The sequence below is a fragment of the Molossus molossus genome, unplaced genomic scaffold, assembly GCF_014108415.1.
Source record: "Molossus molossus isolate mMolMol1 unplaced genomic scaffold, mMolMol1.p scaffold_m16_p_13, whole genome shotgun sequence".
NCBI classification, from domain to species: Eukaryota; Metazoa; Chordata; class Mammalia; order Chiroptera; family Molossidae; genus Molossus; species Molossus molossus.
In genome coordinates this window covers 66,810,961-66,828,470 of record NW_023425348.1, presented here as the reverse complement: position 1 = coordinate 66,828,470, position 17,510 = coordinate 66,810,961, and the positions used below count along the sequence as shown (strand labels likewise).

General features: G+C 40.2%; 2 protein-coding genes across 2 annotated transcripts in view; one reads left to right on the top strand and one right to left on the bottom strand.

Moving 5' to 3' along the window:
• The window catches only part of SLC5A12 (solute carrier family 5 member 12), a 40,388-nt gene extending 35,596 nt beyond the window's left edge, over positions 1 to 4,792 (top strand). Inside the window, exons 14-15 of the mRNA XM_036259271.1 lie at positions 2,456 to 2,583; positions 4,635 to 4,792. Coding sequence (XP_036115164.1) covers positions 2,456 to 2,583; positions 4,635 to 4,787 — 281 coding nt within the window. The 3' untranslated portion in view covers positions 4,788 to 4,792. The remainder of the gene's footprint in view (positions 1 to 2,455; positions 2,584 to 4,634) is intronic.
• An 8,399-nt stretch (positions 4,793 to 13,191) lies between these two features.
• ANO3 (anoctamin 3) overlaps positions 13,192 to 17,510 on the bottom strand; it is a 108,602-nt gene continuing 104,283 nt past the window's right edge. Inside the window, exons 21-23 of the mRNA XM_036259058.1 lie at positions 16,075 to 16,155; positions 15,788 to 15,893; positions 13,192 to 14,064 (exon numbers count right to left, since the gene is read on the bottom strand). Of these exons, the coding sequence (XP_036114951.1) occupies positions 13,882 to 14,064; positions 15,788 to 15,893; positions 16,075 to 16,155 (370 nt within the window). The 3' untranslated portion in view covers positions 13,192 to 13,881. The remainder of the gene's footprint in view (positions 14,065 to 15,787; positions 15,894 to 16,074; positions 16,156 to 17,510) is intronic.

Genomic DNA, 17,510 nt, shown 5'->3' with positions numbered 1-17,510 from the left:
TAAACTTATCAGTCAAGTGGTCTGACAGCTTCAGAAGATAAGCAAAGTTTTAGCGGCCAGGTCCAAAGCACACAATGTGCACACACTGACCCCCGTGGCTGACCAGTCTGGGTGTTTTCCAGCACCTTGAGTATGAACAACTGTACTGGTATCAACCCCTGTGTTTTCTTTTCTTTTCTTTTTTTTGAAAATGTCCCAAATGTTACTAAAATATCCTTAGGAACCAGAGAGAGCACTTTATTAGAGTCTAATTATGCCATTCCATCAAGTGTTTGGGCACGTATTTATCCTCGGCATCAGATATATTCTTGCCTCCTGATGCCTGTCTTCCAACCGAGGCGCTAGTGCTAGTTCGATGCCTTAAGTTCTGGTCACTGAGGGCCCCTCACAACACCTTTATAACACTCGATTCATCCCTTTTAAATGGGTCAGTAGGGAAGACCAGAGGCCTTTTGTGGGCCTAGTCATCTTGTGTCATATTTTATCTTGGTCCTGCTATTTGTCTTGCTTGGTTTTACTAAGTGATAATTTCCATTCTGCTTCTTCCAGATAACTGAGCATTTCGAAGATGTGCTATTCACATTATTCATACATGTTGATGAATAGAACTATGTTTATTTTGATTAGTACCTCCAGACCACTACTTATATCATTAAGTATTCTCTGCATCAGCTTCTAAAGGGTGATCTTGATTCAAGATACATTTCGAAATTTTAGTATTACTGGTAAAATTCTACTGGACAGCTAAAAGTTATTTTTTCTTTATCCCTTTAACCATGTAAAATGAAAATACTGCCCTGGCCGGTTTGGCTCAGCGGTTAGAGCGTCGACCTGCGGTCCGGAGAGACCCGGGTTCGGTTCCCGCTGGGGGCGCGTACCTCAGTTGCAGTTTGTCCCCGGCCCTGGTCGGTCGTGTGGGTGGCAGCCACTCGATGTGTCCCTGCACATCGATGTTTCTCTCTCTCTCTCTCTTCCTCTCTCTCCCTCCCACTCTACCTGAACAAAAAAATGGGAAAATGTCCTCGGGTGAGGATTAAAAAAAATAAATTAAAAAATAAATAAATAAATAAATAAATAAATAAAATGAAAATACTATTTCGTAAATCAGAAACAAATGTCCTTGTTGGCTTATCCAATGGCCAGAACATCCCACTTGAGACTACGGCATATCAGTTTATTCTAATCTTTCCCATTGGCAGCAAGTGGTATTCATCTGAATCTTCTGACTTTTACTCCTCATTTATCATATGGCTGCAGGTCTCAGATATAAAACCTTTTATTATCAGTTCATTAAGTTTATCTCTTGGGTCAGGAGTCAGCAAACTACTTACATTTATAAATAAAGTTTTATAGAAACACAGTCATGCCCATTCATTTCTGATGGTCTATGGCTGATTTCGTTCTTTAAAGATGGAGTTGAGTAGTTGTGACAAAGACTTTTTGGCCAGCAAAGCCCAAAGTACTTTATCTTTATCTTTATAGTTACTTATTCCTGAAAATTTATAATGTAATCCAGAAATTTTCTCTGACAAGATCAAGGATCTAACACAAAGGTCAGCGAACTTTTTAGGTTAAAGGCTAGACATTAACTATTTCCGGCTTTGCTGGCCAGAGACTTTGTTTTGTTGTAGGATTTGAGGGAATGGGACATTGAACAGGTACGTTTTAATGATGGAGAAGGAAGTGTCAGTAAAGTCTGGAGTAGCTGGAGGAATGTGAGGGTATTACTTGTCCAGGATGATGGGGTGGAAGGAAGAAGAAACAGTAAAAATAGCCTTTTAAATTGTATATTGACTCTAACAACCTCTTAATATATCTGATTTGTGTGAAAACGGAGAGTTTTCCTAAAAGAATAAATTATATAATTTCTGCTATCACTTCTGTTGGCCTATAAAGGATGCTTGTAGAATTTTCCACAATAAATATTTAAAAATAAATATTTTGTCTCTGTTTACCTCTGGTCATGAGCTTGCCTGACCTGATAGCTTGTGGATGTTTAACTCCCACCCTTTTGAGCAGTTACTAATTTGTGTCTATTAACTAGCCAGGCCTGTTTTTTGTTTTTATTTTTATCCTCACCCAAGGACATTTTTCCAATTTTTGTTCAGATGGAGTGGGAGGGAGAGAGAGGAAGAGAGAGAGAGAGAGAGAGGGAGAGAGAGAGAGGGAGAGAGAGAGAGACATTGACATGAAAGGGACACATCGAGTGGCTGCACCCACACAACCAACCAGGGCTGGGGACAAACTGCAACCGAGGTACATGCCCTTAGCGGGAACCGAACCCGGGTCTCTCTGGACCGCAGGCCGACGCTCTAACCACTGAGCAAAACGGCCAGGACCTGTTTGTACCCTTATGCTAAGAAGTGACCTACTTCTCAAGTTGACAGCGCTTCAGTCCTCAAAGGAATCCCTGGAAGTCTGTAAACACCTAATCCATCTGTTCTTTCATTACTAGGTCACCAAAGTGGAAAGGATGTTCAACCAATGCTAATTAGACCAGTTTGCAATTTATTTTGCTTTTGGTCTCAGAAATATAAAACACTGTGCTGGTGTGGAGTTCAGCATGACAGTGGAACGGAGCAGGTGAGCCGATGTCTGAGCTATTGAAAATTATACGTTGGCTCAGAGGGATTCCCCTTTGCCCACTTAAACCATCTGCAAAGGCGGGTGTGGGGTGGGAAGGTAGTGAATATTAGAACCTGAAAAAATCTGGGTTTCAGCTTCAGTTATTTCAGCTCATTAGCACGTAAGCAAGTAATTATGTTGTGGCAAAATGTGCCTTTGGGCTAAATTACTGTCTATGCATGTGATCAATTTCTTTTTTTTTTTTTTTTTTTATCCTCACCCGAGGATATTTTTCCATTTTTTGTACAGATAGAGTGGGAGGGAGAGAGAGAGAGAAACATCGATGTGAAGGGACACATCGAGTGGCTGCCACCCGCACGACCAACCAGGGCCGGGGACAAACTGCAACCGAAGTACGTGCCCTTAGCGGGAACCGAACCCGGGTCTCTCTGGACCGCAGTCCGACGCTCTAACCGCTGAGCCAAACTGGCCAGGGCCATGTGATCAATTTCTAAAATGCCTTTGAACCCTTCTGAGGGTGATTCTAGAAAAAATATAAAAAGGAATCATAGAAAAGGAATAAAATAGGGCCACAGTCTCAGATAATGGTGAAAGCATGGGCTTTGGAGTCAGCCCTGTGTTGAACCCTGGTTCCTTGTCTTATGTTCCTTGGGTAGGTTGCTTAACCTCTCCCAACCTCAGCTTTTATCTGAGAACGGAGGGAAGACCGTGCAGTACAACCTAGACACAAACATGTTCCATGGAGTGTGACTGTAAGGTGTGTTAGGGGAGCTTCCTAGGTGGAGAAGCAGCAGGATGCACTTACCCCCAACCTCGGGCTCTCCTAGCCCACTAAGAACTGTGCTTTGGCCAGGCAGGGCTAGAGACACTGTCCAGAGTACCACGAGGGTCACATCATTCAAAGACAGACCAAATTAGGCTCACTGACTTGATGCAGCAAGAGTGGGGGGCACTCCAGGGGATCCAGGGAATGCCACCCTCAACAAGAGGGAAGATTGGCATGTATTTTGGGTTTGGGTTCCGGCTGAAGGATTCTGAGAGGGGTCGAAGAGAAGCAGGGATGAACGTAAATCTGTCTGGAGCAGCGCTGGCTAAGGAGCACTACTCACTGAGGAGTTGGTGTGCAGCTGCAGAACCTTGGGAGTTTGCGGCTGGTCTTATGTGCATCTGTCCTCTCTGCTTGGCTAATGGCAGGCATGCTTTTATTCTTTAGTTTGGACTTATTATCACTCTTTCAGTCCCAGACATTTCATTCTTTAGTATTCTAGGAGAGGGACTCCTCACCCTGATCACATCACCTAAGTTACCAACGTGTTCTCCTCCCCCCCCCCCCCGAATCACCGTAATGACAGGCGTGTGAAGTAAAGCTGAGTGGAAGAGTGACTTCAGCGAGGAAAGCATCACTCTGACAGGGACGCAGAAAGGGAAGGCGATCTATTTCGCTGAGGAGGCAGCTGGTTGAGCAGTGTATTGTTCAGATGAATGGCTTTTGAGTGAGTTCTAAAAGAAAAGAATCAAGTTATTTACTAGTTGACATATTTGTCTTCCTGGGCCAGAGTTTCCTGAAATAAATGATAAGTCCTGTTGACGCAGGCAGCTTCTGTTCCCAAGCCTGAGCTGAGTGGCAGGGAACACACAGCGTGTCCCTGTTGGGCTCCATGGCCAAAGAGTATCACTGAGCTGCCTCCAGGGACATCTGTCTACAGGTACCCTGGTGCGCCACCCCCATCTAAGACACAGCAGGTGATACCACGATGTCAAAGATTTGCTCCACTAAATGAGATATATGCATATTTCTTCACACAATACATGGTATGTTGTTAATGCTCACTAAATTATTCTGTTTTTATTATCATCAGAAATAGTACCCACATGGATTGAGGAATCAATGCTATCAATTAGAAAGTGCCTTGAGTTAGTTATTTGTGCTGCTTTCATAGTTATAGTCATTTTTTTTTGAGGGGGGGAGGCCTGAGCAAGAGTCCCTCGATTTATTTCAGAAAACATGAAGACTATTTCACTAACAGGTGTCTTTCCGTCTTCCTCAGGAAAACCTTGGGGATGGCAGCACCTGGAAACAAGGGGCTGAATCTGTCTTACAGAATGGACTCAGGAGAGAAAGCCTGGCCCATGTTGCAGGCTATGATCCCAAGGACAAAAGCTATGACAATGAGGCATTTGAGAAGATTACCTATTTCTAAGGCAACTCGTGCACATGCGCGCACGCGTGCACACACACACACACAGATATACAGAGTCCACATTCGTCTTGCCTATTGGTTAGTACACTTGTGTAGTTTCCGCTGCTAGACGACAAGAATGTCTCATGTCTATTTATACTTATTTATAACTACAAATAAGATGACGGTTCCCCAGGACATTCTTTGGAAGACAAACTTTCAGGTGAGAAACAATAACCAAGCCTAAGTGCCCAAGCAACTTCCTTCTTGAATAAATTAAGACTGGATTTCATCATCACATCATATATGGTACAAGGAATCATTCTCTTCCCTTTGTGTCATATTAAACTTCCCTTTTTAGGGGTAGTTTTATTTAACCCTCAAGTCTCTCGGAGTTTACAGGCAGAATGAGGAAGGTCTATACACATCAAATGCTTTCATTTATGCTGGTAAAACGGGGGACTGGCGTCCACCCCAAGCCCCGGGCCTCACATCTGTGGGGACATCTCCCGTCGGCCCCTGCTGCAGCTTCAGGTGGAGCGCACAGCGCTGTGAACACCCCTGCCACGCATCTGTCATCCTGTCATTGTCATTCCTGCTTCCCCGGCTGTGCTGACCGAGCCTGACAAGGACCGTGCTCAGCACAGGAGAGACTGGAATGCCTGGTTAGTGACAGCAATTTTAAGTAAATATTCTTCTCCCTTGGGGTGTTCAGTGTCGCACTACTTTTTCTTTCTTACCTTTTTACCACCTTACAATGAAAAATTGACTCTGTGCTCCACAAGAAGTGTAAAGTCTCTCTCAGAGCGGAGTAAAGAAGAAAGAAATGTCCTACAGGGGCGGCTAGAACAGCACTGTGCGAAAGGATCATTCTTCAGTCACAAATTCTCTGACCTGGAGTGTTATCACGGTTTAAATGGACTTACAAGTGGGAGACAGTAGTACTGTTAGACTGTTATGTGTCCCCCCCCAGTCTTCCTGATTGAACACGCCAAAATCTAAGGCTTCAGGCAGAGGGCGATGGGAATCCACCGGAGAATCGTCTTCCGCAGTGTAGCGAGTACACACGTGTGATGAGGCAAAGCAAAAGGGAGCCAGGAAGGGCCGAGTCAGTAGACCTGGCTCGTTGGTCCCAGCGCACACCCACCTCACTGCTAGAAACGTCAGCTCGGAGTGTGGAAAGGCCGCGGGTGCAGCCTACGATCTGTCTAGTGTCAACTTCAATCCAAGCCACGGGGATGGGTCAAATTTGTGGCTTTCTTTGATAAGGAGACAGCATCTTCACCCAAGTTCATGACCCAGAGCACAGTGAAAAGCAACCGTGAGTCTCTCAATAACAGTGAAAGGGGGAGGGCTTTCCCCTCGGTTCAATTTAAATAATTCTTCTTGAATATACATTTTATTATTTTGCAACTTTATGAGGTTAGACCATTTCTAAAGAGGAAAAAAAATGACAAAGGGCTTGCAAATAGTATTTCAAAGAGATTATTACTAAAATGTTTTATGGTATTCCATTCTTAAACAGTATTACAAAGATCAGATTGATAAACAGAAAATAATCTAAGAAATCGATTGTTTTAAAACATTCCAGAAATTTTAGCTTTCTCTATATATGTTATACTTATTTAGAAGTCTTAGTGCTGTCTCACCACTGCAACGCAGTCAGGTTTACTGTAGAGTCAACCTCTTCCATCCAGCACGACTAACCTTGAAGTATAATCTATTTTCAAATAACTTAACTTTTAATTGATATTACCAGTGACATCTATTAAAATGATAGAAAATTTTAAATTAATCAAGTGTAACTCACAACTGATAGTGAATCACCTAATGATTTTCATTATTTCTAATTATTGGAGTCAATGCTATTATTTTCTCCTTCATTCCAGTCTCCTGACCAAATCAATCTAGATTTGCAAACGCCTGTGTGAACAACAAACATAGGCCCACTTTTTTTTTTTTTTTTTTTTTTATCCTCACTCGAGGACATTTTTCCATTTTTTGTACAGATAGAGTGGGAGGGAGAGAGAGGAAGGGAGAGAGAGAGAGAAACATCGACGTGAAGGGACACATCGAGTGGCTGCCACCCGCACGACCAACCAGGGCCGGGGACAAACTGCAACCGAGGTACGTGCCCCTAGCGGGAACCGAACCCGGGTCTCTCCGGACCGCAGGCGGACGCTCTAACCGCTGAGCCAAACCGGCCAGGGCATAGGCCCACTTTTTAATACTTCATTTTTTTGGTGTTTGAAATATCAGCTATCTTGAGAAGACAGAGTTAAGCTTATAAACATGTGGCTACTTAATCACAACACGGTCCTTACTGGGGGCGTGGCAGTGTATCAGTGGCTCTCATTAGACTCTTATGACAAATTACAAAAATAACCCTGCCCTATGGTAGAAAATGTTAGTTGATAATGATATTTCTGCATATCAATAGGATTTTAAAGATATTTTTATATTTCCAAAATTTTATGTAGCTTTTTCATAGAGAGCAAGAATACTGCTAAATTTAATGCTATATTTATACAAGTAGTCAATTTTAGGAAAAATATCTATAGAATGAGCACAGATATATAATTAAACTAAAAATTATTTTAATTTCTTTTAAAAGTAAGTTCAGATTAAAGTGCATTCAAATGATCAGTGTGAATATTCTCTAAGCATTAGGAATAGGATGCAATATAGTTATCTACCCTAAAATATTCTATATTAACTTAATAGATCAAGGCAGGTCTACCAAGTGACCAAGTAAACATGTCAACATAAGGTTGGACATGTTATATAGCATGGATTCTTTCTCTTTCTAGTGTTTTGACTAGTGCCTACCATATGGGAGGGCTCTCCAGAGCTTAGGACAAGAGTGTGCACACATACACATATGAACAGAAGTTACCATCAAGACAATTTTATGACTTGATAGGTTACCTTGACCTTCTTGTCCTCAGGAATTTCCAGAAACAGCAATACATCTGTTTTGTTTTGGTTTTTAAATGTTAAATCAAATGTGTACACAGCTGTTCAGAACATTCAGCTAATTCTCAATTACAGAATCTGCTTTAACACATTAAAAAGCTAAGAATAATTACATGTAGTGTATTGATTTAAGGTCTAATGTAACTGCCATGTAAAAAAATATATGAGCAATTAATAAATTGCTTATTTGTAACAGCGAAATACAGTCAGGCAGAATGTGGAGAGAATTGAGCAATCAGGCAATGGACTAATTTGGAATCGATGTTATTAAGGTTTATATACCTTTATTGTTTACTATTTTCAAGAACGCTGACCCGAAGACACCAGCTTAAAACTGATTCAGTTTATTTCAACAGAACAAAGCTCCCTTAAATTGGCTCTCAAATTTCTTATGAGAGTGGAAGAAATGTGTAATGATAAACAATATTATATCTATTTATCAATATCTATATATTTTTATCTATTTATAGAAAGAAATATTCAATATTTATAACCATCCTGCTAAATATATGGTTGCAATATAGTTTCTCCTATTGAGAATAATCGAGAAATCCACCGTCTCCTCTGGCCTTCCCCATATCCCTTCTTCAAATACAGGACTCTACTCTCTCTCTTCTATTGAAAAGTACAATATAGGGGGCAACAGCCACACACCCTAGAAAAAAAAAACAAAACATTGCTTATATTTTTAAGTGCATTTTCATCTTTAACATTAAAACTTGAGGCATTTATTCTTTAGCTGGAGTTTTCACTAAAATCTAAACTTACTATATTTAGCCTCGTAAATCTTAACATAGATAATGAATGAAGAATGAAGAAAAATCTATTCCTTTTGAATGTTAAAAGATGAAAGTCACAGTTGTTTTGCAGTCAGAAAGAAGACAGGGTGTGTGCACAGGAGATACCAAAATAGAATCTACAAGTCAATACTTTTTCTCTGGTAGGAAAGTCCTATGTCCCCTCCACCATCCCCAAAACACTGCTTCTACAGTTATCTCTGCCATCAGATTTTTCTGACGATTCAAATCCTATCTTCTCCCTTAGGAAAAACAAATCTTTTAAAAAAAACAAATCAAGAGTACTCTGTGTTAAAATCAGTGGGAAAAAATCTGCTCATACTAATTGTTAGTGAGTGGCATGAACATTGACAAAATAATTACCGAGGCAGCTTGAATACCACATGGGGCTAGCCATCCACATGCCAATTGTTTCCGTGTAGATTATTTAAATAGATCTCATTAAGTTTTATTTTTCAACTATTGTAATTTAGGAAAATTTTGCTTTTTGGAAAACAAAGAGCAGAGACACAGCCTTTCCCACAGAGAGAATGAGAATGGTGATGGAAATAAATATTCTTAAGATGTCAATATAAGTGTATGCTGAAAGTCTCACCACCTTTCTTCCTTGGGAGGGTGTACAGCAGCATCCACATAGCTGACTATCTAGTACTCAAGACGCCCCCTCTGGGCCAGCTGTACCTGCAACAAGAGGCTGTCTGAGGCGGACCTGTACGGGGGCACACACTGGCTGGTACAGTCTCAAAGCAGCAGGACTGGATGTATACGCTTATTTTTCCTGAGAGTAGATTTTGATGGTACAACAAATTGGACCTGGTCCCGAACAGGAGTCTCTTCTCTACCCACTTGCCCATTTCATTTTACTCCCCTGAAAACGCTGCCTTAGTGTAGATGTGGCTAGGATGCCCAGGCTTTAATACTTGTGTTCTCTAGAAAGAAAACCATCAGATGTGGTCATGGGGGTGGTTTTCCAGAGGAACTCAGATGGCAAGTTCAATAGGTGGTAACTTATCACCATTACAAACACATAAGTCCTAGCCAGCAGGAACCTAGGATGGTCAACCATTCAAGTGAAAAGCCCAATCAACATTCCTTTGGACTATATATTGTTGGTACTTTTCATTTTGAATAGAAATGACTGTAAGGAAATGCTCACCCTTCCATCAGAATCTGGATTTCTCAGGCCATTCCAGAGATTCTTTTCTGAGCTACTGAGAATATAAAAAATAAGAGAAGATGTTGACAAATTTCCTGGATACAACTGACAGCTATTTCCAAAGCCTGTTACAATGCTCTGATTTGGGAGGAAATGAAGTGGAAATACCTGGTGATTACAGTAGACCTGAAATGGACATATCCTGCAGAGAATAAGTGTTCACTGGCTTTACACACCAAAAGATATGCCTAGCAATGTGTGAGTGTGCACACACACATACACACACGCACATACACACACCACACCACATCTTGGACCTATGTCTATCTGCCCCAAATTGACAGACTAATCAATTTGACCACATCAATTAAGTAGCTCATCAGTTCAGGCAACCTGGATTTTCAGTTTTGATCGAGTAAAGAAAGAAATGCTCAATCTGTTAGCCTGCTGTTGACAGTTGGCTGTGGTGCCTTATGCCCTCCTTCCTCCGCATGAACTATCTCTGTGCTAAAATGCCTGTCCTAAAGAGATTTCGAAGATCATTTGTATAACCAACACAAGTGTGAAAAGGAAGCATTATAAGCCTCATAAGAACTAAGCAATGCCCGGCCGGTGTGGTTCAGTGGATTGAGCATCTTCCCATGGACTGAGAGGTCCCGGTTCACGTCCTGGTCAGGACACATGCCTGGCTTTCTGGCTCCAACCTCCAACTGCAGGAGGCAGCCAATCGTTATTTCTCTCTCACATCAACGTTTCTATCTCTCTCTCCCTTAAAAACCAGTACAAATGTATTTTTTAAAAAATATCTTTTTAAGCAAGATCCCTCTCTCATCTGTTCCTAACACAAAGCATTCTTAGGATCCATATGATACTCCACTGCACTTTCATGTGCAAATGTCTTGATGACGACAATGAATTTACTGGAAGACAAACAGTCAGAGGTTTTTAAAAGTGGAATAAAAGGCTTAGAAGAACAGAAAGCTACTGCAGTGCAGAGCTAAGGGATGAGCGACCTCCTCTCCCCATACACACTCAACAAACCCCAACTTAATACTAAAAAATCAACAGGATTAAATTTAACATGCACATTATAGGAAAAAATATCACACGATAATTTATTGAGTGAAAAAGGTTCCTTTTCATTCCACTTCGCAACAGATTGTGCTAGGCGTCGTTTTGGAAGAAGTGCAGCACTTGGTAGGTGTGCCTCATGCAGTCACCCCGCAGCGTGTTGTCTGAAAGTACATGCACAGACCGAGCCGATGGCAGACAACTGTGCTGCAGTCTCGAGCAGTTTCCCACACACCGTACTGAGCTCTGAACAACCTGACCACATGCACATATGTAATAATTTGCTTGAAAAGACAACACTTTCGAATACGAAAATATATAAGCAGCATTCACGTGACACGGAATTCCTGAGAAGAGTGTGTGCTATAGAAATCTTTGAGAAATAATCTGTATTCATATGAAAACCATGGTATAAAACATTTCTCTCAACTAAAGCAGAGTGAGCTAAAACTAATGTACTGGGCAGGGCTCTCCATTTTGCTAACCGTGGTGAAGGCATAGCGAGATTCGAACTGCATTGTTTCATAGGAGGAAAATTTCAGGTACTTTTTTCATTGTTTCTCTAATTTTCCCTCGTTTTTGAAAAGATCAGAGAAGGCATTTGCTAAATCAATGTACTATAAATCTTTCATTAAATATACCTTTTACTTCCATATTTTCCTTTGTAGGCAATCAACATGATTTAAGACCTTTATGGTGGTTATATAAAAATGACTCTGAAAGAGAAGAATTCTCAAGGGCACGGCTGTCTGTCTTTGCTCTACCACAAGACAAATGTCTTTGTATGTGTCCCTAATCTGAAAAAGACATAAACGTCAGGTTATGGACCCGAATGACATTTATGCCTTCAACAGGCTTGTGTATCTATTTAACTCAGAAAGAAGAGGAAATACAGATGATATATAAATGAAGGAGTTTAAAACTCCTCTGTGTACTGGAGCTAGTGCTGTGATAGCCACACAGCCGAAACGGGACATGTGGGGAATCTGAACGGAGGAGTCCCCTGTGGCAAGAGCTTGATGGGGCGTTTAGAATCCGGGGTCCTTCAGAAGACAAGCATGGAAATGAATATTTTTGTTAAAACCAACCAGCCAATCAATGACTATCATCTATCAGCTTTTCCCTGGAAGGAAAGAAGGAAAAGTCAAAAAATGTTTTCAGTATTAGAATTATAAAACTCGTTTTGTAGTAAGAGAAGCTTTATAACTTTCTTACTAGTGAAAACCTAGCACATATACAAGGTAGCTTTGTTTCCATTATGTTTAATTTGGTTTGTATACATTTTGGAAATATCTATGCTTCGTTTTATTGGACAAAAATTAATTGGACAAATAATAATCATAACAATCATTTCTATGTATCAATGAGTATGTGTTATTCTTCAACTCATTCCCAGGGGTGGAAAACTGAGGTTAGCTTTGACTGTTTGCAAGGAAAAGTGTTTTGAATTCTACCTTACATTTCCTTGACTCAACTCTTCTCTTTCTTCTCATCCTGTCCCCACAGCGTATGCCTTCACCAGAGGTTCTGTGGCTCCATGTCCCCTCCTTCCCACCTCATCCATCTGTGAAGTCACACTCACAGACACAGGGTTGACATGACATAGCAACTCCAAAATTCTTTCACAATTAATTTGCTTTTGTTCCTAGAGAGTTTTCAATAATAAACCAAATCAACCTATCGAAGAAATAGTAACAGAAAACTCCCATCAGTAACAAAAAGAAAGTAAAACTCAAAACTGTGTGTGCTATTTTTACAAATAACAAATTTACATTCATGCATTGTTTTCATTAGCTCATGAGCAATAGTGCACATTGTTGGAAAAGCATAGAGTTGCGAAGCATCTGGCTTCTGTTTTCCTGAATAAACAAGTCACAACGGTGTACGGTGTAATTGGTCTTAGAACTGCATAAACTGTAACTTGCATTACATATGGTCAAGGTGCAAAGGTAAGGGAAAACCAAAATATTTACAGCATTTTAAATTATTCTGTGAGAGTTGATGTAATAAACTAGCAAGGGAAAAATTAAATATACTATAAAACAATCTTCTATGGTAAAATATGGGTTAGTAGTGTTCTAAATGATATGAGAATAAACACCCATATTTTATAAGTATGTGGCTCGATTGGCATTTAGTTAAAAAAAAAAAAATTTCCACACTCTGGCCAGTTTGGCTCAGCAGTTGGAGCATCGGCCTGAGGCCCAAAGGGTCACAGGTTTGATTCCTGGTCAAGGGCATGTACCTGGGTTACAGGTTTAATCCTTGGTCCTGGTTGGGGTTGTGCAGGAGGCAACCAATCGATGTACCTCTCTTACATTGATGTTTCTCTCTCTCTCCCTCCCTCCCTTCCACTCTATCTAAAAATCAGTGAAAAAATATCCTTGGTGAGGATTAACAAACAAACAAACAAAAAAAATCCAGTGCAACTGGTTCTGCCAGTGATACAACAAATTTGAATAGAGTGTTATTTCAATGAATGGTCAAATTCTTTTCAGAATCTCAGATTTTTGGTTTGACAACTAAAGTTGCCGTGCAACTCCTTAACTGCATAGTCAATGTAGAGCAGCATAGATCCCCAGTGGCACAGATCCATAATCTCAGCAAAAGACAAGGGAAATTCTTATGAACCTGTAAGCTGAAGGGACATGGATTTCGGGCAGCAAAGGCAATAACTGATTTCAGTCATTTCTTAGGAATATCCCAAGTCAACCTAAGGTTCCAAAGTCAGATTAGTGTGTGAGTAAAGAACACAATCCTTTAAGTCATACCTGGCTTGTGAACATCTAGATCTACCTCTAGAAACCTCACCATCACCCTTCCTGTTATGCTTCCGTTGATGGAAGGTGGAGGTCTCCACACACACACAACTCCCTGAGGCTTCTTCTGAGAATTAGACCCTGGCTTCCTGCAGTGTCAACCTTACTATTTTTTTAACGTCATGAGTCATCTTTTCCTTTTCCCTAGAAGCTTGGATATTCTGAATCCAAGAGATGGCTGTGATGCATATTATACATATGGTTTGCCAGGAATGCTTTTCTCCTAGATGCCACCAAACTGTGAATTGCTATCATTCTCCCTAATGCTGTTGCCCCTACTGGGCAACAGGTATCGGCTAAGGCCATTCATGGTGAACAGGATGACCACTTTTTCTCCGCTGTTGTTGCAAATGCTCTAGCTCAGCCTCATACATCATTTCTTGGACTAAGTACTTCTCCCGTCGTATTCGGTCATAAAGATTCTTTGGTACATCTGGAATCAGGTACGCGATGAATGACTTGATCCCAAAAACAAGGTGCTACAAATTTAAGAAGGAAAAGTACATGTTTCAAAGATTCTAAAATGCCAATTATAAAACCACAGTCATGAACAGTATTGTATTTATCTTATAATCAAGCATCAGAACTCAGTGTGTGTCATCTAGAATGTTAATATTTTCAAAAATTATATTGGGAATACTACTGCCTTATATCACATCGGTATTAGAAGGAAAAAGAGAATTGTTTCCTCTTTTCATTGCCACATGTTGATATCACCGTTTAAACACAGTCTTAAATTCTTATCCATAGTGTCCTTATACACTATGCAATAGTATTATGACACAGATGTCGTACACAGACGGGAAAGATCACATCCAGTAAAAACCCTTCCGACGGATGGGAATACACAGCCCACAGATCAGACAGAACACAGCTTGCCTGTGATATCGGGATTAGACTCAACCTCCAGCACGTGCATTTTTCAGAACTTCTACTCTACTAAATTCTACATCATTACAACTGTTTTAAAATTTGTATGTCCATTACACAATTATTCTATGATAAAAATATGTTTAAAAATAGACCGACAAAAGTATTATATACAAAAATCAGAAACAAAAATCAGAAGGTACTATGCCTGTGGTTGACGGTACAGATGCTGAGTGAGACTGCCTATGTCTGAACCCTACTCTGACGCAGCTGTTACCTGATGCAGACCACCTAGGTCTCTGTGCGTCACCTCTAAAATGGTGCTGATCACAGTATCTCTTGACCACTGGTATGAGAACTAAATGAGTATAAGCACCACTAAAATATTACCTCCTATTACTATGACTGCATCCTTCTTCTTTTCCTATGAAGAAGCATAGATCTTTCAGTTTCTCAGAAAAGAAAAAAAAAATCTGATACTGATAGAGTTATCATGATCTATAGAAAATAAACCATTTACCTAAAGGATTTTATGACATAGTCTCTCTATGTTGGAAGGAAGAATTCAAGATGCTTTTAACTGAGCTTGCTACCTGTGTCCCAAGGAACTGCCTTACACGCTGGATCACAGCAAGCAGATCATACTTTCCCATAGAAAAGCACGTCAGGAGTTTCTTTCCTTGCTATCCTTTTCTCTGCGTAATTTTGGCCAAAGGAAACCAATGCATTTAAAGCTTGTCCGTAGCCCTTAATGGTACCTTAGAGAATAGATAATATATTCCAGTGCTAAGCTCTTTACTAGATCAAGCTACTTGCTGGTTTTATACTAAAAAATGCAATAATTCTGTAGCTTCTCCAAAATTTCTTCATGGGACTACACTTAAATATTATTGCATGGCTCTGATAATCAAAATATACACACTTAAATAAAAAAAAGTGTTCTCAGGCAGAACTTAATGAATTATGCAATGTCCCTTATACAAATGCATATGATCGACTGTAAGTAGAGTTGATTGTTCAGAAAATAAGTTTGTCCATCACCTGATGAATAGATATGAACTATTTTATCAGATAATGTAATTGGCTGCTAGGAGGCTGAAAAAGTTTTCAGTTCAACTGTGAGTAGCTTATTTTATCCTAGTTTTCTGGTACAAACACCCACTAACCTCCCTTCTTACATTATTCAACTCATGCTGTGTTGCACTTGTTATAGTGGTTTTATTGTATATGAACCTTTTCCTGGGACATATTCAAGTCCTACTTCAAAAAGGCAAATAATATATCAGTTGGAGAAGCATTTACCTACAGTTATTTTATCAGTTTGTGACTCACCTCGAACACAATAATGAAGGCCAGTCGAGCAGCAAGAATATGCCAGTATTGTAAGGTGAACTCGTAGGGTTTGGAACTCCAAGGGGGCCCTCTGTAGTCTCGGTATCTAAAATCCACAAGCACAAAAACAGTTTGAAGAATAGAGATCAAAGTGTGGGGAGTCCAAATGTTCTTGATTTATCAAAACTCCAAAATGACAGTTTAAATGAGCTCATCAACATGTAGAGGGAAGAGATGAAATGGTGAAAGCAAGAAGAAAAGAATAACTATGATTTATAAGTCAGTACCTGCAATAACCAGATTTTCCCAATCCAAGCTCACTCAGATCAAAGAAGGATAGGCTATTGTTGACATATCCCTTTAAACAACTGGGAGAAAAGAGAAACATTATGTGATTTAGAGATTCATAAATTCATATAAGCTCCTCACATCTCTTAAAATTATTCTACATCTCCAGTCACAGTTCATATGGAGAAAGGATCAGGTGCTATCTACCTGAAAGGCAGCTCCTGTAAGAACCCAAGCAATCTTATTCTCTTTTGCCTCTAGGTGGCAGTAAAGACACCAGCAAATAATGCTTCTAAGGAAGTGAGCTGTTAAACAGGTTTACATATTTTAAACCCTTAAAATCTGCTTCTGCAGCATTTTGAATTAAAAAAAAAATGGGGGAGTTTCACTATAAATACTAAAGCCACTTTATATTCATATAGTGTTTCACAGTACATAAAATGTTACTTCAGACATCATTTAATAATCATAGGTCCAGGTTAATGATATACCTTTGAGTAAAAGGTGAAGTTAGAACTTGAAACTAGGGAATTTAAATTCAGGTTAAAATCCCTTGAAACGACTCTGAAATATAAAATAAAATCCCATGCCTTTATTACCTCTCTTTGAAAAATTGAAATGTTTATGCTCAGAAAGACATTTCAGGATTCTGAGAAAACATCAGTTCATCAGCAGATCTAAGGATTGATTTCACCCTAAACCAGGGTTCAGCCTGTTGGGGCACATGTCCTGCATCTAGATAAGAGACATTCCCCAAACCACACTGGAAGGAAGAAGGAGAAAGAGTTTCTCCTATTACTACCTTGTCTCCTATCAAGACTTCTACACCTAAGGCTAATCTCCTGCTAAAACTCCAATTTCTCTCTGTTCCCTAAGTCCAGTCTCTCCTGAATTCTTCCCTGATATCTGCATCCAAGGAGGAAAGATCTGAACAAGCGATGGCCCTGGAAGCACCTGGCTCTAAATTGGGTGATTTTGTCCCCCAGGGGGCATCTGGCAAAGTCTGGAGACATTTTTGGTTGTCACAACATGGGGAGTAGGGAGGTTGCTATTGGTATCTACTGGGTTAGGGCCAAGGCTGCTGCTAATCACCCTATAAGGCACGGCACAGCTCACTGTAAATTCCTTTAGAAAAATCTATGGTGTATAGCTGACATTTTGTTCAGATTCTGTATGTCCCCACCAATTAGCTTTATTTCCTTCTTCAATTTCATTAACTAGTGTGGGCCTCAATTTCCCCATCTACAAAGTCAAAACATTGCACTGAATGATTTCTGATATCTCTTCCAGTTCTAAATTAGATCTCTAAATACATTATAACATTAAAAAGATACGTTGAGCCCTGGCCAGTTTGGCTCAGCGGTTAGAGTGTCGGCCTGAGGTCCAGAGAGACGCAGGTCTGGTTCCCGCTGAGGGTGCATACCTAGGTTGGTTT